Consider the following 23,411-nt stretch of genomic DNA (forward strand, 5'->3'; position numbering starts at 1 on the left):
CCACTACATGTTGCAGCTTTAAATCTACTTAAGTCTATGGCAAGACCTGAAAATGGTTGTCTAGCAATGATCAACAACCAATTTGACAGAGCTTGTAGAATTTTGAAAAGAATAATAAGTCTTAGAGACTTACACAAAACAGACTCACAGCTGTAAGCGCTGCCAAAGGTGCTTCTACAAGGCATTAACTCAGGGGTGTGAATTTATGTAAATCATATATTTCTGCATTCCATTTAATACATTTGCAACAATTTCTAAAAACATGTTTTCACTTTGTCATTATGGGGTATTGTATGTAGATGGGTGAGAAACTTTTTACAATATAATACATTTTGAATTCAGGCTATGACACGGACAAATGTGGAATAAGTCAAGGGGTATGTATGAATACTTTCTGAAGGCACTGTATATATTTCTCCTGAGGCTGACTTTTTTTGGCTCAATGACTGGAAGTCTATGGGAACAGCTAGCTAACGCTAGTGGAATTCGTAACATATCATACAAAATGGATGATGGACATTAGAATGTTGGAAGCTTAGGCATAGAATGCCATGTAATGGGGCAGCTATGTTTTGGGATTGTACATTTGGTAATAGAGGCACCAAATTGCGCACACACTGCTAGAACTGGTTTTTAGAAATATTTGTAGATGCAGGGCTTTCACAGAATTCACCCAAACAACTCAATGGGGTCTTATTGGAGAATTTTGCATTACCATACCTGTATGAAATATAATTGTAGTATGCCCAAAAATATCTGAAAATATTCATAGTGATTTAGAATACACAACATTTCAGAACTTGTCAAACAACGCTTAAAACATATCAGGGTTTTCTTTTTAAAGCCATTTATACAGGTAATTCTGATATGTACCCTATAAGTCAAAGTTCTGTTTACCTGAACATTCTGAAAATGTGTCTGATGGATAGCTTTGAATGTAAGTGTTCCAATGACACCTGATTAAAGGGTATAATTGAGCAATATCTTGTATACTGACATTGTTTGACATAGGGGAAAATATATGGGATGGGGGGATTAAAGAAAGAGTGATAACACAGAGAAAGTTCTCATTTCTGCACTGCTATCACACATCTCCCAACTTTAGGGACATAAACCTTCAAAAAAATAATTATGAGACATCGTCGACCGATCCCCCTGGCTCATGGACTATTAAAACACTCTTAAGTTCCATCGCTATCGGAAAACGGGCCCAGGGCAGTAGACTACAACATTCGAAAGACAATACAAAAACAAATTGTTAGTAGTCTACATATTCATGTATTTCGTCTACGTTTCCGTGAATATATATTTATGTGCCCCAAAGTTAACAGGCAAAAGTTGTCATACGTGGAGTCATCTGGCACATAGTAGACTAAACAAACTTACCTTAAGTGTATTCAGATTCACCGTTCAAAGAGGTTTAGACTTTAGAAACCAAACAGCAGAATGCTATATATTGTTTTCAAGTAGATTTTTAGCAAAGACCTTGCTATAGTAAAAAGAAATCCTCCCTCCTTATTTATCTCCCCCTCCCCCCCCCCCCCCAAAATACATTGGCCAATGGCGTTATAGAGATTTTGAAGCTAAACCACGCCTAATTTTTACACTAACCATGTTTCCGTCATACGTTTTCATGCGGATGAATTACCTGACACATTAAAAGTAACGACTGGGATGATGGAAACGTTAAGTAACCGGGACACTTTTAGAAATGTCGACAGACAATTTGTTCGTTCGACATGGTGCGATCTTTTCGTGTCGGTAAAATTCATTATGCGACAAATGGCGGTCGAAACGCCTTTATGTGCAAAGATAATAACCATCAGTAAACTTTGAGTCACGCGATGATATGTTGTGGTGATCCTCCCACTACGACTCGTGAAAGCATGCAGATTATTATGCTACAGATGAAATGAGTTATGATAATATCGAGTGTCTTATTCTGGTGACATAATTGTCGATGCTTGGCAGCCGTTTGACAAAATACAAATAGGCCTAATATTGCTCTTATCCATAATATTATCATAATGGAGGTAGTCTGCGAGCTGTTGGGTAGTGCGCACGTGCCAAGACCAGAGTGGACACATTTGCTACATAATGCAACCGTTTTTGTGACAAAACCATCAATAGAGTTTAAAATGCAATGGGCACCTTTTAACTTGCATTTTCCATTCGGTACAGGGGAATTTAACAGCAAATGTTATTTTGTGTGCACTATGTCATCACGCACAGCATTTTATCCACAAAATCTGTTTGATGGAAACATCTCTGGTGGGGAAATGCGCATATTGTTTTATGCCGATTTTAGAATATTCGCATGAAATTCCGTTTCAAATTGGATGGAAACCTAGCTACTGCATCCATGACCAATTACATTTCAATATACCTCATACATTTCAACATGATACATTGTAACTTTTATTCTACAGTTGCTGTTTTCAAGGTTACTTTGAAACAAAGGTGGCATTAGACTACTACTACTAACAGTAGACTTGGAGGTCTGTAGCCCACTCTAGTCGGGTGTGTTCAGTAGGCTATTTGAGTAAGAAATTCAATCTGATTCAGATGCCTCTGTATTAGGTGAATGGAAGTAATAACATGCAAGACCACTTAATGCATTGCTTTATATCTCAATTCATGTTGTTCAATCTCGTCTGATCTATTTATTAAAAAATAAATGCTGGCATAGGGAAGTGCTCCCTGCTGGCCCACGTGTTACCATAACATATATGGTCGCGGACTTTGGACGTTTCCTCTCCACAAGCAAGGTTTCCATCCAATTAGCGACATATTTTCATGCGAATATTCTAAAATCCGCACAAAATCAATAGCCAATGCGCATTTTCCCAGTGACGTTTTTTCATCGAATTGACTTGTTTCAGATTAAAGGATGTGCTTGATGACATAAGGCACTTAAAAAATACCATGTGCAGTTAAATTCCCATGTACCGAATAAAAAATACAAGTTAAATGGGTTTCCATCGCATTTTCAACTCTACTGATGGTTTTCTCCAAAAAATGGTTGCCCAATATAGCGAGTGTGTGTGCCCACTCTAGTATCTGCATGTGCGATCGCGATGTTGGCTAGAGCGCAGGCAGGCTATAAAGTTACAATGTATCACATATAGACTATTATGGTTAAAAGAGCAAGATTATTTTTATTTGTCAAACGTCAGCCAAGCGTCGATGGTCATGTCACCAGAGTAAGACCATCGATATTTATTGGAAGGGAGCATCACGCTCATCACTTTGCACTTCAACCATCATGTGAAGTTCATGACTTAGGTTCATCACAAAGAGGCATAGTTCATCACAAAAGGCATAGGTTAAATCCTGAGATTACAGACTAGTACTAAAACACTTGAAGTAGGCATTCTAGAGTTAAGTCAACAAGTTACTATATCATTGTGTTTACTTGATAGCTACCCACACAAATAGCTAGCTAGAACAAAGTGTTAATACGATTTTAAAAATTTAAAAGCAATACAAATAAAAGTTCTCCAGTAGGCATCTACAGAGGGAGCTAAGAGCTGTGTTGTCAGTCATTTCCCATTCCCATTTCCCATCTGTAGCCTACACCCTGACTACTAAATGTAGGAATTTATGTTATTCAATTATTGCACCCATACTGCTCGCGCGTCAACGAGGAGAGTCTGCGTTGCCAAGAGCTAAAATAGAAATCATTCCTATTTCTGATGCAGATCGTGCTGCAAATCGTGCTGCAAGTCCTGCCTCTCCCATCTCCTCATTGGTTTATAGAAGCAGGTACCCATGTGCCATCTCCTCATTGGTTATACCTACGTGGGTGATTGCAAGACTAACTGTTCCCGGTTGTCGTGGTAAAACTATGAAAGTTTAGATGTCAATCACCATATAAATTAAATGATGAAAAAGCCTGGAAGGAGGAGAGATGACTAGAAATGATTCGGTTGACCGTTTTTATGTGTGGATTAATTGTCGGAGTAGAGGACCTTGTGCATTTCAGGTAAAATAACCTAATGTTTATATCCCAGGACATATTAGCTAGCAACAGCAAGCTAGCTAAATAGGACAAATTAGCTAGCAAGTGCAAGCTAACTAGCTAAATTGCCATAAATGTTTAGTGCTTTTCGACCTGTCCCCAAATTAATGTCATTGGTTCAGAGTTTGTTTGATATTTTAACTTGCGTGTCGTGATAGCGTTTGGTGTAGGGGGACAAAATAAATGTATGCACGATGTTTCACGCTCGCAGCCGGTTTGGGTTCAGTATCCTAAACTGCATGCTTCCCTGACTACTGGGAGGACCACACAACATCTCGTGACTCCAAGTTACTTCCATAAGATGATTATTATATACAGTACCAGTCGAAAGTTTGTACCCACCTACTAATTCAAGGGGTTTTCTTTATTTTTACTATTTTCAACATTGTAGAATAATAGTGAAGACATCAAAACTATGAAATAACACGTATGGAATAATGTAGTAACCAAAAAAGTGTTAAACCAAAATATATTTTAGATTCTTCAAAGTAGCAACCCTTTGTCTTGATGACAGCTTTGCACTCTTGGCATTCTCTCAACCAGCTTCACGAGGTAGTCACCTGGAATGCATTTCAATTAACAGGTGTGCCTTGTTAAAAGTTAATTTGTGGCATTTCTTTCCTTCTTAATGCGTATGCCAATCAGTTGTGTTGTGACAAGGTAGTGATTATAAATAAATCACTGACAGTGTCACCAGCAAAGCACCCCACACTATCACACCTCCTCTAACCAAAGGTCAATAGGGGGCGCACTAGCACTGCATACCACAGGAGACAGGCCAAAAGCAGGCCAACCCTTATAGAAGTCTGTGTGGCCAAGTGTCCCCTTACCTACATTCACTTTTTCCTCACTTAAAGATCAGACTATACCATTCCATCATATATATCCTTTTGTATAATACAAGTGCTGAAAATATATAGCCGAAACAAGCCAATGCAATGATTCACCTCCAACAATCAATGGACACAATACAAAACATGGCTATGATACTGTATTTGTTTGGAGAGACTGGCTAAAAGTAGGGCAGATTTGATATATAAGCCTCATATCCTCGGGGGGGGGGGGGGGGGGGGGGGGGGGGGCAGCAGCATTGTCTCTTTTTCAGGTATGAGAACACTTTGTTCACTCAATACCCAGGTCCCAGCTCCGCCAGGTACCTCAGACAAAAAACCCTGCTGCGCTTATTGCCTCCTCTATAGAACCTCTGCTTCCTTTTTGTAGCAGCCCACGGGAGAAGATTGGCTTTGAGTACATGTGCTACAGAGGATCACATTACTGTTGATCTGTTTCTTTGTCTTTGTTATTCAGATGCTTCATACGTCTCCTCAAAACCTCCCAATCACCATAGATCGACTTTCTATTATTGATGCTATTGGTGATGAATCATACGTAAAAAAAAAAAAACATGAGTGTTTCAGTAGATGACTCTAGAGCAGTGGTTCTCAATCCTGTTCCCAGGGACCCAAAGAGGTCCACATTGTATTTAAAATAAGTGGGGGGGTGTATGTGCAAAGTGAGTATCACTCCAAATAATAAGACACCATTGAACCATGTCGGCCATTTATTCATCAGCCGTTCAATACAAGAAAATGTAAATAATCTATGACAAAATAAACAGTAATGGAGGGGAGAGAGGATTTAGCTAGCAGCAGACAGACAGTGCTTACATCATATGTACATTAGCTTTGCTCCATATCTTTTCATCCAAATTACATCTCTAAGCATTTCTCAGAAGCTTTCCAACATGGAACATTGAGTGTTTTAAAGCGAGAAAAAACAACACAGCGTGCATCTCAAATGGCACCCTATTCTCCAGCAGCCCTATGGGCCCTGATCAAAAGTAGTGCACTTTTTATGGAATAAAGGGTGCCATTTGAGACACACACACAGATTTGATAAAAAGGTAATAAATGCACTTTAGGGTAGGGCACAACGGTTATGTTACAAATATGCACCAGGTTCCAAAGTTAAGTATTAATAATACACATAGCTAATGACTAAACTCTAGAATATGAATTCCCTTCAGTCTTCCATTGATGAAGTTGAGTGTTCTGTGCTCAGGTTTGGGGGAGGGTGTTATGTTTGGGGAAGGGGTACGGGGTTGGTCACTCCTTCACTATTGTAAAGGTCTCCTTGGTGGTGGTTGGTTTACTCAGGGCCTGAATATCGTCTAGGAGCTCCATGGGGGTCACAATGTGGGACGATCCTGGAGAAGAAAAAAAAAATTACATGTTTGTTAAATAACAAAATTAAAGGACATACAGATGAAGAACATTCTGTAGTGTTACTTTGCCTGACACTCAAGACCAGGGGCGCAACTTTGGTTTTAGGGAGAGAGGGAAAAATAAAGTGTTATCCAGTCGGATAAACACTCAAAACAGCCTACCCAACCGCTCATTTATTTTTCCATTCAATACTTCCTGTTTTTGTACTACCATTTATGTACAGCAGTTACAATAGTCCAGTTACTGGGACTGTAGTGATTAAGGACAATGAGAATGGTTGGTTGAATCTACAAAAGTCTTCAATTCTTTGTGCCCTCTCTCCTTGCATTGGAGAAGATCACATTGGAGGCGATGAGAGAGGATGCAACTAACAAGAGATTGAGATTCACCCACGCTGCCCTGCAGCACAGCACGTAGAGTTGCTGCTGTTGTTACACACCTATGATGACCTCACAGGACTTGACGGACTGTGTGACCTGGTAGGCACTGCGCATCTCTGAGTAGCTAATCCCTCCGATGACGAAGATGATGAGCCTGGAGCCACTCCTCCGCTCGTCCTGAGAACTGGCCTTGTGTTTCTGACGGGCACTGGGAAAGGAGAGAAGGATGGATGGTGTGTGTCAGAGATTGGAATTCACTCAGAGCCATCATTAATAATAGTTAGTTATTTTTTAGTTAGTTAATAGTTATCATATTTTTTTCCATTACTTAATCAGATCTGTATTTGTAAGCGTTGTAATTTATAACAGAACCATATCCTAGACCTAGACTATAAAGAGATCAGCTTGTGTAACTGACACGCAGTAACGATTTGGACCAGTCATTGTGACATCCAGTCATAACACACCCCAGGGATGGGAGAAGCCTCTGAATGGAGTTAGGTGTGAGTGCCAACGCTCCTTCTGTAACAGCCATAACCCCTTTCCTCAAACCCAATCCATCCGTTGGGTTGCAATTAGTCTATGAATGTCAATCATGTGCACTTTTTTTGTTACCACCCTTTACCAAAAGCAAATACCACCAACTGCAGTTGTGTGACAAAGAATGTTGAATCTTACCTGACAGCCCCAGAGCCATTCCAGGCTGCTGGGCACTCTGACTGGTGTGGCCATTCCTTGGTCTCCAGCTTGTTCTCCACAGCATCCTGGAACACCACACAAAAAGTATTCTTACACCAACTCATTCAGTCATCATGATGGTGGGAAGGCAGTCACTGGACAATGGGCCCAGGACGTTTGGTCACTTATTGCAGGTCCAAGGCTGGTTGTGTTGCTTAGCTTTAGTTCATAATAGTTATACTTAGGCTGGTATCAGCCATTGGGAGAATTGATCCCGAATCAGTTGTATTGTTATGGGTCGCGCTTGTAGAGCCTCGATCCACTGTTTCACACAGACGCCATTGACAGAGTTAAGTAGCACAGTGACCCAGAAAGGGACTGTGTACTGAGCGCCGATTGACATATCTTAGGCCTCCCCCTCCCCTCCTCTTCCTAATCCCACCACCCTCTTGTGACCCTAAGGCCACCCCTAAAACCTTTATCCCCCTCCCCCTCTGTTCTCTACATCCAAAACAGACTGCATTGACTCACCTCACCCATCCTTAACATTCAGGGAATTTCTGTCACCCAGAACACCACAACATTTCTCAGAGTAGGACTGCTGATCTAGGGTCTGGTCCACCCTGTCCATGTAATCTACATCTAAAAGGCTAAACTAAATCTAGATCAGCACTCCTACTTTGTGAATATGAGCCCTGGTTCCCATCCCTTCCTGTGACTCCCTCCCTTCCTCCCCCTGTCCCCGAGAAAAGCTAAGTGACACAGTTCTGTTCTGTGAGATAAGGAAACGGTTTATCATTGTTATCATTAACACTGACCTCCATCACGTCTTTGATGACAGGTGTCCATCGGGACAGGCTGTATGTCTCCTCCTGAGTGCGGTCCCTTCGAGAAGACCTGCGCATTGGGAAGAAGCTCGGCTGGGTGGAGGCGGAGAGAGTGAGAAAGAGGAACATAACAATAAATAAAAGCCCTGTTTAAAAAGGTAAGAAGATACAAAAGGAGAATTGAAAGAAAGTACACAACCACATACAACTAGTGAAGTGCCACACTACTATACAATACACACTGATAGTACTATAGAATCCACCTGGGCTATGAGCCAGGCTAAGATCTAGCAGATTATGTACAGTATGCCCTATAAGTCTCACTTACCGACGATATGATTGGGACTCCCAGTTCTCTCCAGTTGAGAATGAACTCTGGATCCTCCTCGATCTTAACATGCTGGATGAGTTTGTTCAGGTTCTCCTCTGTTGTTCCTGTTCAGAACCAAAAATAAAATATTTAAAAAAAAGAGTATTTGACTAAAGTTCAAATGAAAAGAGATTCTATTGAAAGAATATTCCTATAGCTGAAGCTCCAACGGTACCTTAGTTAAGGGGCAAATAAGGAATGAATGACTTTCCATTTTCAAACCGTAGACTCATTACATTTTCAATGTAATAGATGCCATATAAAAGCGATTAAATGATCACATGTAAATATAAAGACAGACTGTGAAGGCGGAGGGTGAGTCAGAGCAGCAGACCCACCGTTGAGGCTGAAGATGTAGAGGAGAACAGCTCTGATCTTGTCGTAGGTACCATGGGGGTGCAGCAGGACAGGAAGCAGTGTCCTCATGGGGTCCTTCACCTTCACACCCTCCACATCAGACCCTACTGCCAGGTCCTATAGAACAGCGAAGACATAACATCACTCAGAAAGCACAAGGTCATACATAAGGGACATGTACAGTACAACAGTAGCATTTTGGCCATAATATGAGACAGCATAAAACATACCTGCTCAGCTTTGCAGAGTTTCTCCACGTTCTTCTGGAAGTGGTTCATACAGTCTTCAGTCAAATTCAGATGGACTGTTTTCTGTGGTTGACATTGAAACATGGCTGATGTTTTTTATTCTAAAAATCACATGGCAGTATAAGTGAACAGCTTTAAATTTCCATATAAACCCAGTCACATAATAGGGGAATGATCAGTGTTTCCATAGAGACCAGGCGAAGAAGGCACTACATGACACTGGGCCTCGAAGGCATCACACCCAACCCCATCAGACCAATCAGAATGAGCTAACCAGAGCGGAACAGATCACCTGGCGCTACGTACCTGAGCAACCTGCTTGCGGAAGTGGGGCATCTTCTTCATAAGCTGGGATAAACCGCTTATTGTGATCTAGAAAATATTGATGAGAAGAAAATAATGATGGGAATTCAAGGGAGGGAGAGGACAAAACCAGATACAGAAACTCTTTCTAGTTTCATGTAGAACAGAGGTGGAGGGAGAAGCTAAAATGGCCACCTACCTTTCCATCTGGCTGTTTTTTGTTGGCAGAAATTTCTTTCACCAGTTTAGGTATTTGTCTAGAATATAAAGCACATAGTTAACAAATTATCTTCAGTATAACTATTTCAGAGGTTTAAAAAAAATGTCAAATTAAAATGGATACTTACTCTGACACCTCAGCAATGTGCATGTGTCTGAGTCTGGCCCACAGCTGGTCATCCTCATTCAGCAGGGCCTCCTTCTCAGAACCATCTTTAGACTTGTATCTGGACAGAGAAACAAGTGAACGAACAACGTTTGTCTTACATCATCATGGCGGTGGATTATATGTATGTCTATGTTTACAGTATACAGCACATAGAAAAGTACATAGCTAGCCAAAAGAGACATTACTTTGTTCCTACTGTTTAAATGTCTTAGGAGCAGCTACTGTGCAGCTATCCTCTAAATAAATACAGAAAGTCTGTCATATTTCTTTTGACCCATTCAGACATTCCAGAACAAGTGAGAACAAGAAAACAGAACACAAGGCAGGGGTTCAAGGAAGAGTAGACCATGGTCGCTAAGGGAGAGTGGACTACAGCAAGACTAATGATCAGTAAGGGAGAGTGGACCAGAGGAAGACTAATGGTCGCTAAGGGAGAGCAGACCAGGGGAAGACTAATAATATATATTATATATTTTTTTAAATAATAATAAATATATTCCATTCAACAGACACTTTAATCCAAAGCGATTTATAGTCATTGCGTGCATCCATTTTATATATGGGGAGCCCTGGGAGTCCAACCCACAACTCTGGCAGTGCAAGTGCCACGCTCTACCTGAGCCATACAGGACTAATGGTCGCCAAGACATCAGCTAATGGGGATCTGAATAAAAAAAAATTGTACTGGGACTGAGCTGGGTTCTCACTTGTAGGTGTCGTTCTTGATTGGGACAAGGTCGTAAGCCATGGCCTGATAGGTCAGCTCATGTAGGATGGGGGTCACAGGGTCAAAGCCCCTCTCTACGATTAACAGCTGGGCCTGGGTCTTTCCCTGAGGGGAAAACACAACACACACAGAAAGAGGTGTCAATTACTTTGTAGTGTTGTACTATTACAGTATGTGGCTGGCCTCACTAGCCTCACAAACTAACACAAATTACCATGCTGACCTTCCAACTAAATACTTCAACAACATCTAGGGCAATACCATCATAGTCTTTATGTAGCCTATTGGCTGGTGTCTGTCATCTCTAGCTATTTCCATATCATATTTTCTAATGCTCCCAGTTAAGTCCTTATTTATTGTGTCAACTCCCTGCTGACAACAGGCAAGGTGTCCGCCTCACCTTTTTCTTGCCATTGTCATCCATATCGTAGTGCTTAGTCAGTTTGTAATCCACCAGTGCTGCTAGCCGTTTGGCGTTATCCAGAATGGTGTTCTCCAACACGGTCTCCCTAACAAAATACATGGTTATGCACGAGTTATATAGTTTATGACCGTCATTTTTTGTTTGTTTCTGATACACCTTACAAAAAAATTCTTACTAACAGAACAGCAGAGTCAAATATATATATACACACCGCTCAAAAAAATAAAGGGAACACTTAAACAACACAATGTAACTCCAAGTCAATCACACTTCTGTGAAATCAAACTCTCCACTTCGGAAGCAACACTGATTGACAATAAATTTCACATGCTGTTGAGCAAATGGAATAGACAACAGGTGTAAATTATAGGCAATTAAGCAAGACACCCCCAATAAAGGAGTGGTTCTGCAGGTGGTGACCACAGACCACTTCTCAGTTCCTATGCTTCCTGGCTGATGTTTTGGCCACTTTTGAATGCTGGTGGTGCTTTCACTCTAGTGGTAGCATGAGACGGAGTCTACAACCCACACAAGTGGCTCAGGTAGTGCAGCTCATCCAGGATGGCACATCAATGCGAGCTGTGGCAAGAAGGTTTGCTGTGTCTGTCAGCGTAGTGTCCAGAGCATGGAGGCGCTACCAGGAGACAGGCCAGTACATCAGGAGACGTGGAGGAGGCCGTAGGAGGGCAACAACCCAGCAGCAGGACCGCTACCTCCGCCTTTGTGCAAGGAGGAGCACTGCCAGAGCCCTGCAAAATGACCTCCAGCAGGCCACAAATGTGCATGTGTCTGCTCAAACGGTCAGAAACAGACTCCATGAGGGTGGTATGAGGGCCCGATGTCCACAGGTGGAGGTTGTGCTTACAGCCCAACACCGTGCAGGACGTTTGGCATTTGCCAGAGAACACCAAGAATGGCAAATTCCCAACTGGCGCCCTGTGCTCTTCACAGATGAAAGCAGGTTCACACTGAGCACATGTGACAGAGTCTGGAGACGTCGTGGAGAACGTTCTGCTGCCTGCAACATCCTCCAGCATGACCGGTTTGGCGGTGGGTCAGTCATGGTGTGGGGTGGCATTTCTTTGGGGGGCCACACAGCCCTCCATATGCTCGCCAGAGGTAGCCTGACTGCCATTAGGTACCGAGATGAGATTCTCAGACCCCTTGTGAGACCATATGCTGGTGCGGTTGGCCCTGGGTTCCTCCTAATGCAAGACAACGCTAGACCTCATGTGGCTGGAGTGTGTGAGCAGTTCCTGCAAGAGGAAGGCATTGATGCTATGGACTGGCCCGTCCGTTCCCCAGACCTGAATCCAATTGAGCACATCTGGGACATCATGTCTCGCTCCATCCACCAACGCCACGCTGCACCACAGACTGTCCAGGAGTTGACGGATGCTTTAGTCCAGGTCTGGGAAGAGATCCCTCAGGAGACCACCCGCCACCTCATCAGGAGCATGCCCAGGCGTTGTAGGGAGGTCATACAGGCACGTGGAGGCCACACACACTACTGAGCCTCATTTTGACTTGTTTTAAGGACATTACATCAAAGTTGGATCAGCCTGTAGTGTGGTTTTCCACTTTAATTTTGTGTGACTCCAAATCCAGACCTCCATGGGTTGATAAATTTGATTTCCATTGATAATTTTTGTGTGATTTGTCAGCACATTCAACTATGTAAAGAAAAGTATTTAATAAGAATATTTCATTCATTCAGATCTAGGATGTGTTATTTTAGTGTTCCCTTTATTTTTTTGAGCAGTGTATATATATAAACAAGGCAACATTAAACATGTTACCCCCCACAAATGATTGGCCAATTGAGAAATCGCGTGACTAACAAATTTCAGTTAATCATTATAGCTCCCACCTCAGGCCAATCAGTGTAATTTTGTAAAGGCTGGATCTCTATGGCAAGACGCATCATTCACCCAAGTTTCGTCCAAACCGGCCCAGTGCTGTCTGAGATGTCGTGTGTGACTAACATGCGAACAAACGTACGGAGGCAGATCCACAGTCCCCTCCCCAATTTAATTGTGGGGGACAAAGTGTATGATGATTATTCATTCAAATGTTGTGGAAGTCAGTGACTGACTCTTTCCTATGAGTAAACAATCAAGGTGTGGCCACAGAACACTTTAGACGTTTATAGTAAAAATATTATATCCGACAGTTATATAATGCAATTCCTTTCGGTCTTTGTAATACATATTCCCATAAAGAATCAAAAACTCAGATTGTGCTTGGGGGCTGAGGAAAAGGAGTTGTGTCAGGAGTGGTGTAAACTGAGAAAGCAGAAGCTCTCATCTCCTCTCCCTGACTCACTTCTTGTATCTGACCCCTGGGTTCTCGTCCAGCGTGGCACAGAGAGTGACGATCTGGGCTGCCAGAGTCTCCAATGTCTCCTCTTTTTCCTGACTACAGTGAGGGCTGTAGATACTGCGGAAGGCCCCAGGGTTATCACAAGTGAACACCTGAAATATAAAGGATTGCTATATTCTGATCAGATATTCCAACAAGAAAATTCTCAATTTGAACCAACATTTTGAGTAGCAATGATTCTTTGTAAATTAACTTTGTATTGTGGTGATTTGTTTGTACTCAGATTAATTTAATAATAGGATTATTATGATGTTACACATGGATGAGAGGAGCATCCAGAAATGTCATTGTGTGTGTGCCATTTATGAATGCCAAGATTTTTTGACTGAGTTCATTGTGTTCAGTTTCACTCTCAAATACTAGGTGCCAATAACACACAATAACTGACTAAATCTTCCCATAGTCCTCCATTCTTAACTGATAAATATCTAATTCTCTCACCCAATAAAACTGGAATTTTGAATATAATGAAACCTACAAGTATTACACAATTCAGATTTTCCGTTAGAGAATCATAGCGTTGACAGATTGCCTCAGCGTATTACATCATAAAGGTTTTAAAGCAATGCCCTTGCAGTGTTTTGTGATCCCTTTCTTCCCCTACTGAAGTCCAGCACCAGCAGACACTCACAGACCAACAACCATGAATAATCTAACCAACATGGTAAAAGTGATTTTGTAAGAGTCAGTGTCAGGAATAAAACCAGATAATTATAGAAAGCCTGAGAAGAACAACCACTTACCTGTGACTCCTGGGGCAAGAAGGAAATGTTTAATTCCTTACAGACACGTATATACTTTCCACAGTACAGTTTCATTTTGTTGAACAACTCATCCGAACAATCTGGAGGGAAAAAAATTGAGTACCAGAATTTACAATCAACTCATGAAATTGGTCTCCCTTTTTCTAATGATTTGCATCAAGACTAAATTCTCCTTTCTACAGTATATACTTACAGTCAGTGAAATAAACGTATGCTGCTTTGTACTTGGGTTTCAACTTGAAGTCACCAATGAAGGCATCCACACACTAAGCACAGTATGGAAATATTTCATTAAAAACACATTCACAGCACTGTCAAACCTAGTACACATGAATAACAGTTGTATTGTTTTGTTTGTAATGATGATCAATGTAGACATTTCAATATTGAAGTGGGGTATGGTGTACAGATATCTAATGTCGAACCTTTGCTGTCGGGGTCATGAAGTAGATAGCCTTCATTTCTAGTACAGGCTCTCTGCTTTTGTAGAGGTCCTCCACAACTAAGAGAAAATTCAGTTTCATTTCAGGTCATGGTGCAGATATCAATAATACCACTTAACTGTTTTAAAGGTCCTGTTTTAATCTCAATATGAAATTATTTCTGGGTAACAATGAAGTACCTCACTGTGATTGTTTTCAAATAAAATGGTCAAAAGGACACACAAATAGCTTCTTAGCCAAGGGCAATTTCTCTTACACTAAAAGGGCATTAACATAATTTTCACAATTTTACAGTATTATTAAAAAATAAGTGTGGATTAAATTACGTTTTTGACTGAACTGGGCCTTTAAAACATAATCAAAGTAGCCTTGGGCAATTTGTACATAAGCAGTTCTAAGCTAACTATATGTTAGTCATTCTTATGCTGTGGTGGGGACACATTCTTATATTCATCTTACACAAACGAAACACAGCCTTACAGGGATCTAATATTTTCTATACCCCCACTCCATGAAACAGAAGTGTCACTTTGATGTGTGAAAACTTCCACCACTTGCAATGTAGTTCTCCAATTACAACCAAAGTAATATTTATGGTTTGAAATCATAGTTACAATCCCTAATGACCGGAGACAAGGCTAAGCAGTAGACATCTATGGAAATTATCATTTCAATTAGTGCGACATACTGGTAATTCCCTCCTGCATCAAGTCGGACATTTTGCAGCATGAAGACAGAAGCTTGGTGGTGAAGTGGTCCAATATCAATATCTGAGAAAGAAAAGCTGTTATGACCTTGATATGAAGACACCTTTTGATTCAGTCAGTGTTGTACGTGGCACATGAGACAATAGAGATGTACGTCATCAGCATAGCATACACTGCTGCTTGAGAAAGTATTGTATCAAAACAATGACTGGATAGTATGCTGTCGGGAATACAGCACTTAACCCATTACATGGGCTTTATGTAATGCTATGGAATGCAGTCAATGTCTGCAATAAACAGATCCAGTCCTCCTACCTTCCATATTTCTGACTTCTTGCAATCCTCGATGATCGTTTCCTTTATTCCTAGTTGAAAGAAGAATGTCAGTTCGCAAATACTGTACTGTTATAGTTGACAGCCCCTAGGCTACATTATTATAGACTGTCTGAAAGCTGCCCCCTCCCACAAATGATCTAACCGGCAAAACAATTCCATATCTTATTTCTCTTATCTAAAGCCAAACAACCCACACAGACATTTTATTTTCATATTTGTTGACAGTGCACTGACCAATGATGATGTGTATACAATGACCTAGCCGTCTGCCCAGAACAGCTGCGGCTACTAACTAGCTAGTTAGAGTTAGCAAGTTAGCTATCTGGCTAACATGGCTAGCAAACGAACCAAATTGGATGGGGTTCCCCATTGCTATTCATGTGCAAACAAGTTATATGGTATAACTAAGAATCGCAGTTGTAATCACCAAGTAGATTAACACCCAAAATTGAACACACTAAAGTTAATCTCGGAACTCTTTGGCCACGGACACATAACGTTAGCTAGTTTGCAAACTTCCGTATCAGAAGTTATGGCTAGTTGACATTCCATTGTCACAAGTCAGAGGAGAACAACAAAACTTTGCAAAAGTTCAACTGAATAGCATAATTTAAGTAGCTATTAGTTCGAAATAATCCCGATACTTTGAGTAGCTAAACGTTGCCATATTCCGTTTAACTTACTTTGCCAAACTACTCTTTTTAGCCCGTGCTCTGAAACAGTTGCCATCTTGTTTCTTTTTTCCAATTTCCACTGGCGCTTGCCCTGTCCCGTACTTTGTGCGTCATCAGTGTCGACAACTGCGCGCGAGTAGTTTGTTGTAGTCCGAATTATGAGAAATTGTAGTTTTCTGTGTTCAGAATAGTGAACATAGCAGTGGTGTAAATTACTTAAGTAAAAATACTATCAAGTACTACTTAAGACGTTTTTGGGGGTATCTGTACTTTACCTTACTATTTATATTTTTGACAACGTTTACTTTTACTTCACTACATTCCTAAATCATTTACTTTTTACTCCATACATTTTCCCTGACACCCAAAAGTACCCGTTACATTTTGAATTCTTAGCAGGACAGGAAAAGGGTCCAACTCTTTTTTATTTATTTTTATTTTTTATTAACAACAAATCAATACTGTGAGTACATGAGGGAACACAAGTATATATAGATTATATATACAATGGACAATTGAGCTAGGGGGTACAATATCACATTACACAAAGACCTTAAGGGACATTCATACACTATGTATGTATGTCCTAACACCTACAATCTTTAGGTGTTACAGGGACCTTGTAAAGTGATAAGAATTCTAACAGCTTTTTTGTTAGTAGAGTATTTAATTGTCTTAAAATACAGTTCAATTTCTTTTTGTAGGGTAAGAAAATTTGTTTTTTTGTTTGTAAATTTACATTAGTGAATATGAAATTTGGCCAAAAGCATAATGAAATTAATTACATAAAAATGTTTCAGCTTATTCCTATTGTAGGTAAAGAATCCAAGTAGTACATCTCTCCACAATAGTGTAAGACCTTCATAAAAGTGTTCAATTATAAATCTACTGATGTCTTGCCACAGTTATCTTACATGAATACAATGCCAAAAAAGATGCAACACTGTTTCTGGGTGATCATTACAAAATGACAAATTTGAGTTGATGTTTTCCCTAAACTTCTTCATATAGTAGTTGGCAGGATAATATTTATGAATAATTTTAAAGGAAACTTTCTTAATTTTGTTAACAAGTAGGTATGTGTGTGGCAACATCTAAACTTTTTTCCAACAGATATTATCAATAAATCCATTCCAATAAGGCATGACATAAGGTATAGATAGATACAACATTCTGCTGAAACAAGGTTCGTATCGCTCTGTTGTTGAATGGACCAAAAGATAAACAAATCTTTCCTACTGATGAGTCAACAGGGTCAATAGAAGGTAGGCTCTGAGGGTCAGGTCTTGACACGTTCCTGAATAATAGAGCAACACCTCAGGGAATGGCATCTAAAACAATTGCAAAATCTTTAGGTGTTACAGGGACCTTGTAAAGTGATAGGAATTCCTTATAACTGAGTAAAAACCCCTCTGCATTTACCAGTTGGCTCACCAATAGGATATTATTTCGGAACCAATATTCTAGAAATAAAGAAGTATTTTTATACAATATATCCCGATTATTCCATATATAATTTCTGTGTGGAGAAAAATTATGTTTATAAATGAAGGACCATGACAAGAAAACCTGCCGATGAAAAGCAGAAAGTTTCACTGGAACTTTGTCAATATTATAATTGCAAAACAACATGAAGTTAAGGCCACCAAAAGTAGAGAAGACATGATGAGGAATAAAATTCCAGATAGAAGTGGGTCTTCTTCGGAATTGTTTTATCCAATTGATCTTAAAAATATTATTTAAGGTAGTAAAGTCCAGAAAATGTAGCCTATCATTCTCATAAGTGTTCATTACAACAGTTTTCCTAATGTAATGGGTACGGTTTCTCCACAGAAAGTTGAAAAGCATCTGGTCTATCTCCTTGCTTATTTTACTGTGAAGATATAAAGATAGAGCGCCATATGTTAGTCTAGAGATACCTTCAGCCTTCGTTATTAGGACTCTACCTTTTAAAGATAAGTCCCTCTGTAGCCATTGATTTAGCTTCTTCTGAGGTTTTTTAATAAGAGGGTTCAAATTTAGTAAGCCTCGAAAAGGGACCAACTCACACGTTTATCAAGGCAACATCCCTGGTCATCCCTACTGCCCCTGATCTGGCGGACTCACTAAACACACATGCTTCGTTTGTAAATTATGTGTGTTGGAGTGTGCCCCTGGCTTTCTGTAAATTAAAAAAACAATAATATGGCGGCATCTGGTTTGCTTAATATAAGGAATTTTTAATTATTTGTAATTTTACTTTTGATACTTAAGTATATTTGAGTAATTACATTTACTTTTGATGCTTAAGTATATTTAAAAACAAATGCTTTTGGACTTTTACCCAAGTAGTATTTTACTGGGTGACTCACTTTTACTTGAGTCATTTTCTATTAAGGTATCTTTTACTATGACAACTGGATACCCTTTCCACCACTGGAATGTAGCATATGATTAAAACCCATTTTGAATCATTTAATACCAATATGTTGACTGCACCATAAAAAATATTTTTTTGTTGATGTTGTTTATTATAATGAAGTTGTGCCAGTTTTAACCATCAGCCTATGTGGCATTGTCACCAAAGCAACCTCTATAACAGATCTAGTCTACTAACAGGTACAGCTGCCTGCAGGTAACTGTTCTGGCCACGCCAATGATTGGGTGCTTCGCTGCAGCGGTCGGTGACACATAGGTACAGTATTTCAACCAACACAGAATCTGAAGAAGGCCATTGAACGCTGAACTGTCAACCATTTAAACTTGTCTACTCAAACTAAGAATTTTCTTATGGTGAGCGAGCATTGCACCTTTTCCTGTCCAATGATGTCTACACATTTTTAGGTTGCACCCCTACTCACGTTGTTTGAGCACCCTCTACCTCTTTCCAACCAACACAGATCAGAAATATGTTAAAGAAGAAAGTATAACGTGAAGCAGTTCCCAAATAACTTCTCTCAACTATTCAAGAGAAACACCAGCACTACTATAACAGAAAAGGATAACATCAAGAAGAGAAAGACAGAATGTGAGGTTGGAGCCCCCCCCTTGGGTTGGGCCGTGGCGGAGATCTTTGTGGGCTATACTCGGCCTTGTCTCAGGATGGTAAGTTGGTGGTTGAAGATATCCCTCTAGTAGTGTGGGGGCTGTGCTTTGGCAAAGTGGGTGGGGTTATATCCTTCCTGTTTGAACCTGTCCGGGGGTATTATCGGATGGGGCCACAGTGTCTCCTGACCCTTGCTGTCTCAGCCTCCAGTATTAATGCTGCAGTAGTCTATGTGTCGGGGGGCTAGGGTCAGTTTGTTATATCTGGAGTACTTCCCCTGTCTTATCCGGTGTCCTGTGTGAATTTAAGTATGCTCTCTCTAATTCTCTCTTTCTCTCTTTCTTTCTCTCTCTCGGAGGACCTGAGCCCTAGGACCATGCCTCAGGACTACCTTGCATGATGACTCCTTGCTGTCCCCAGTCCACCTGGCCGTGCTGCTGCTCCAGTTTCAACTGTTCTGCCTGCGGCTATGGAACCCTGACCTGTTCACAGGACGTGCTACGTGTCCCAGACCTGCTGTTTTCAACTCTCTAGAGACAGCAGGAGAGGTAGAGATACTCTTAATGATCGGCTATGAAAAGCCAACTGACATTTACTCCTGGGTGCTGACTTGCTGCACCCTCAACAACTACTGTGATTATTATTATTTGACCATGCTGGTCATCTATGAACATTTGAACATCTTGGCCATGTTCTGTTATAATCTCCACCCGGCACAGCCAGAAGAGGACTGGCCACCCCTCATAGCCTGGTTCCTCTCTAGGTTTCTTCCTAGGTTTTGGCCTTTCTAGGGAGTTTTTCCGAGCCACCGTGCTTCTACACCTGCATTGCTTGCTGTTTGGGGTTTTAGGCTGGGTTTCTGTACAGCACTTTGAGATATCAGCTGATGTAAGAAGGGCTATATAAATACATTTGATTTGATTTGATATCAAGTGGATGGTGATTTTAGGTATGGTATGTATGGCTACAAGGAAATGATAGGGGATGTTCCCTAGTGAGCTAAGCCGATATGGCGACTTGGTAGACAAAGGGAAGTGGGTGTGGACTGAGAAGGGCGCGAAAGACAAAAGTCACTACACAGTTGATAATTATATTGATTGAAATGCTAATCCTTTGCACATGAATGCTCACTCAATTGGGAATAATTGCATTTAATATATCTTTATGCTCAGTGTGTCGTCGTGATCTCTGTTGGAATCGTCCGTCTTTCTGTTGGAAAGTTCATCTGATCGTCTCTGCTCCCATGAAGTCTCTCATGGTTAGAATGGATACTTCAGAGTCCCATTCAGAAATGTTCTTATAGAACAGCTGTTTCGGCGGTTGTCGGTCTTCGCATTTCAGGTCGACATAACTTCTAGCTGCAGACTAGTAATTAGTATTTGAAGATTTGCTCTTATTCTGTCGGAATCGATAGTCTCAGAGTTTCAACAACTATTACAACCTTAGCTTATACTGAGGTTTTTATGGTCTCTACTCAAACCTTCGCCCCCTCTGTGATCGAGGTACGCATGGTCTAAAGGGAATTCCTTCAGGTGGGGGTTATATTCGTAACAGTAGAAAAGGGCTGTCACATGACGCCAGATCAATGTCTGTGCTCATGGGGCGGGCCAATGACTTAGTTAAACTTTAAAGGGAATGCAATTCTCTCACATTAACGGTTTAAAATCACATGACACAATTTCACAAATAGTTTCATCTTTACTCATTAATTTTATACAATAATTAGATGCAAGCCTCATAACGGAGGCTTCTGTATAAACAGAGTTATGGTAATGTGGCTGTGTTGTCTTTCCTGAGGTCACAATCATAAAACAAAATGGACCGGTCGTAGCCGGTTTCTCCCCCGACCGTTTACAAATTCTCCAAAACATGGATATTGTTCAGTTCTCAAGTTCTGTGATGTAGAAAAAAATTCCTTTGTTCTACTGTGAAGCTTTCTCTCTCTTTACTGCGTGAGGAGAGAGTCTCCTCCAGGAATTCACGAACTGAGATAACAGAACCTGGGTGTAAAAGGGAGAGAGGGAAGGCACTCGCTATACCCAAAGAGGGCCACGTCATGACACATATGTCTCACATGCACGAATAATGATAGACTGGAATGTGTCTGTTTGTTTTTTTATCACCAAGACATCAATCGTCAGCTTCAAGCTATCGCTAGTAAAAACCCATGTCCTCAACACCCAGACTAGCTGCAGGGTGCTAGAGTGGACAGCATAAAAACTTAGCATTAGCAGGCCAGTTTTACTCTTAGTTAAATATATAACCGTTTACTATTAATATCAAACAAATCAGGTAAGTATGTAATTTTTCCCTGACAGGTCCTGAGCGTTCTAGAGCAGGTTTTCATCAAGGATCTCTCTGTGCTTTGCTCTGTTCATCTTCCCCTCTATCCTGAGTAGTCTCCCAGTCCCTGCCGCTGAAAAACACCCCCACAGCATGATGCTGCCACCACCATGCTTCACCGTAGGGATGGTGCCAGGTTTCCTCCAGACGTGACGCTTGGCATTCAGGCCAAAGAGTTCAATCTTGGTTTCATCAGACCAGAGAACCTTGTTTCTCATGGTCTGAGAGTCTTTAGGTGCCTTTTTGCAAACTCCAAGTGGCCTGTCATGTGCCTTTTACTGAGGAATGGCTTCTATCTGGCTACTCTATCATAAAGGCCTGATTGGTGGAGTGCTGCAGAGATGGTTGTCCTTCTGGAAGATTCTCCCATCTCCACAGAGGAACTCTGGAGCCATGTCAGAGTGACCATCGGGTTCTTGGTCACCTCCTCGATCAAGGCCCTTCTCCCCCGATTGCTCACATGCTCTGTCAACTGTGGGATAAGGTATTTCTGTTTTGTATTTTTTATAATGTAAAAACAATTCTAAAAATCTGTTTTCACTTTGTCATTATGGGTAGTATTGTGGGTAGATTGATGAGGAAAACATTTAATTTAATCCATTTCAGAACAAGGCTGTAATGTAGCAAAATTTGGAAAAAGTCAAGGGGTCTGAATACTTTCCGAATGCACTGTATTTTTTTGCAACATTACATGTACATTACTAAAATGTCTATATTTTTCAACTACAGAATATAATGATGGTTGGATGAAAGTGGATTTATAAAAAAATCTGGATTATTAAAATAAATTATAATATATTGTAGTACATGTATGCACTAGTAGTGCTATAATTAAGCAATAAGGCACGAGGGGGTGTGATATATGGCCAATATACCACGGCTAAGGCCTGTTCTTACACACGACGCAATGCGGAGTGCCTAGAAACAGCCCTTAGCCATGGTATATTGGCCATATACCACAAACCCCCGAGCTGCCTTATTGCCATTATAAACTGGTTACCAATGTAATTAGAGCAGTAAAAATAAATGTTTTGTCATACCCGTGGTATACGGTCTGATATACCACAGCTGTCAGCCAATGAGCATTCGGGGCTCATAGCACCCAGTTTATAATATTTTGTCATTTGATCCAGATATGAATACAGTAACTCTGATTCTTTCTCTCTCCTCATATATAAATGACAGTGTTGATATTCAGGGTTACATCTAAGAGTATGACAGTGTGATGGAGTAGATACTCAGGAACCAGTTCCTACAAGATCACAGCGATCCCCAAGAACTCCCTGGATGCCTTTACCCAGTTCGGTGCTAACTCTGTGATGGGCTGCATCAACTCTCTGACCCCCAACATTGTGTACATTATTAAGGCTGAGGTTGGAGAGACCATTGATGAGTCAGTGTCTCCTACGAGACCTTGGTGAAACAATAGGCTATACATTATGTTTTGATCTCATTACATACTGTTACTAATCTCTGATCCAGGGCCAGTTCTGTTTTTCTTTCTCATCTGAGGTACAGTATAAGGGAAGATAGAAAACCTGTCCTTAGAGCGACTCTCATGAGAAATACACACTGAGTGTACGAAACATTAAGAACACCTTCCTAATATTGACTTGCCCTCAGAACAGCCTGAATTTGTCGGGCATGGACTCTACAAGATGTCAAAAGCGTTCCACGGGGATGCTGGCCCATGTTGACTCCAATGCTTCCCACAGTTGTGTCAAGTTTGCTGGATGTCCTTTGGGTGGTGGACTATTCTTGATACACACAGGAAAATGTTGAGTGTGAA

At 40.8% G+C, this 23,411-nt stretch overlaps 3 protein-coding genes across 3 annotated transcripts in view; 1 reads left to right on the top strand and 2 right to left on the bottom strand.

Moving 5' to 3' along the window:
• The window catches only part of LOC129810774 (G-protein-signaling modulator 2-like), a 32,283-nt gene extending 30,779 nt beyond the window's left edge, over nucleotides 1-1,504 (bottom strand). The window contains exon 1 of the mRNA XM_055861645.1: nucleotides 1,387-1,504. The gene's annotated coding sequence lies outside the window, so the exon portion shown is untranslated. The remainder of the gene's footprint in view (nucleotides 1-1,386) is intronic.
• Nucleotides 1,505-5,564: 4,060 nt separating this feature from the next.
• On the bottom strand, nucleotides 5,565-16,345 carry LOC129810777 (syntaxin-binding protein 3-like). The gene is made up of 19 exons (XM_055861649.1): nucleotides 16,264-16,345; nucleotides 15,560-15,609; nucleotides 15,226-15,307; nucleotides 14,520-14,596; nucleotides 14,288-14,360; nucleotides 14,074-14,174; nucleotides 13,274-13,422; nucleotides 10,925-11,033; nucleotides 10,505-10,629; nucleotides 9,757-9,855; nucleotides 9,609-9,666; nucleotides 9,413-9,478; nucleotides 9,089-9,169; nucleotides 8,840-8,975; nucleotides 8,460-8,566; nucleotides 8,123-8,224; nucleotides 7,305-7,390; nucleotides 6,686-6,834; nucleotides 5,565-6,227 (listed from the first exon to the last, which is right to left on the bottom strand). Exons 1-19 carry the CDS (start codon nucleotides 16,307-16,309, stop codon nucleotides 6,127-6,129), a joined length of 1,797 nt encoding a protein of 598 aa, XP_055717624.1. The 5' UTR covers nucleotides 16,310-16,345; the 3' UTR covers nucleotides 5,565-6,126.
• A 6,596-nt stretch (nucleotides 16,346-22,941) lies between these two features.
• The window catches only part of LOC129869320 (fibronectin type III domain-containing protein 7-like), a 36,650-nt gene continuing 36,180 nt past the window's right edge, over nucleotides 22,942-23,411 (top strand). Inside the window, exon 1 of the mRNA XM_055943663.1 lies at nucleotides 22,942-22,995. Coding sequence (XP_055799638.1) covers nucleotides 22,942-22,995 — 54 coding nt within the window. The remainder of the gene's footprint in view (nucleotides 22,996-23,411) is intronic.

The sequence above is a fragment of the Salvelinus fontinalis genome, chromosome 14, assembly GCF_029448725.1.
Source record: "Salvelinus fontinalis isolate EN_2023a chromosome 14, ASM2944872v1, whole genome shotgun sequence".
Classification (NCBI taxonomy): Eukaryota; Metazoa; Chordata; class Actinopteri; order Salmoniformes; family Salmonidae; genus Salvelinus; species Salvelinus fontinalis.

What these genes read in the sequence shown, in the direction of transcription:
- LOC129810777 (XM_055861649.1), bottom strand. Translation starts at nt 16,309, where the DNA reads ATGGCAACTGTTTCAGAGCACGGGCTAAAAAGAGTAGTTTGGCAAA. An exon ending in AACTCTGCAAAGCTGAGCAG is followed by an intron (nt 8,976 to 9,088) that starts GTATGTTTTATG and finishes GCTGTTCTATAG; the next exon opens with GACCTGGCAGTAGGGTCTGA. An exon ending in GAGTCCCAATCATATCGTCG is followed by an intron (nt 8,225 to 8,459) that starts GTAAGTGAGACT and finishes GCCTCCACCCAG; the next exon opens with CCGAGCTTCTTCCCAATGCG.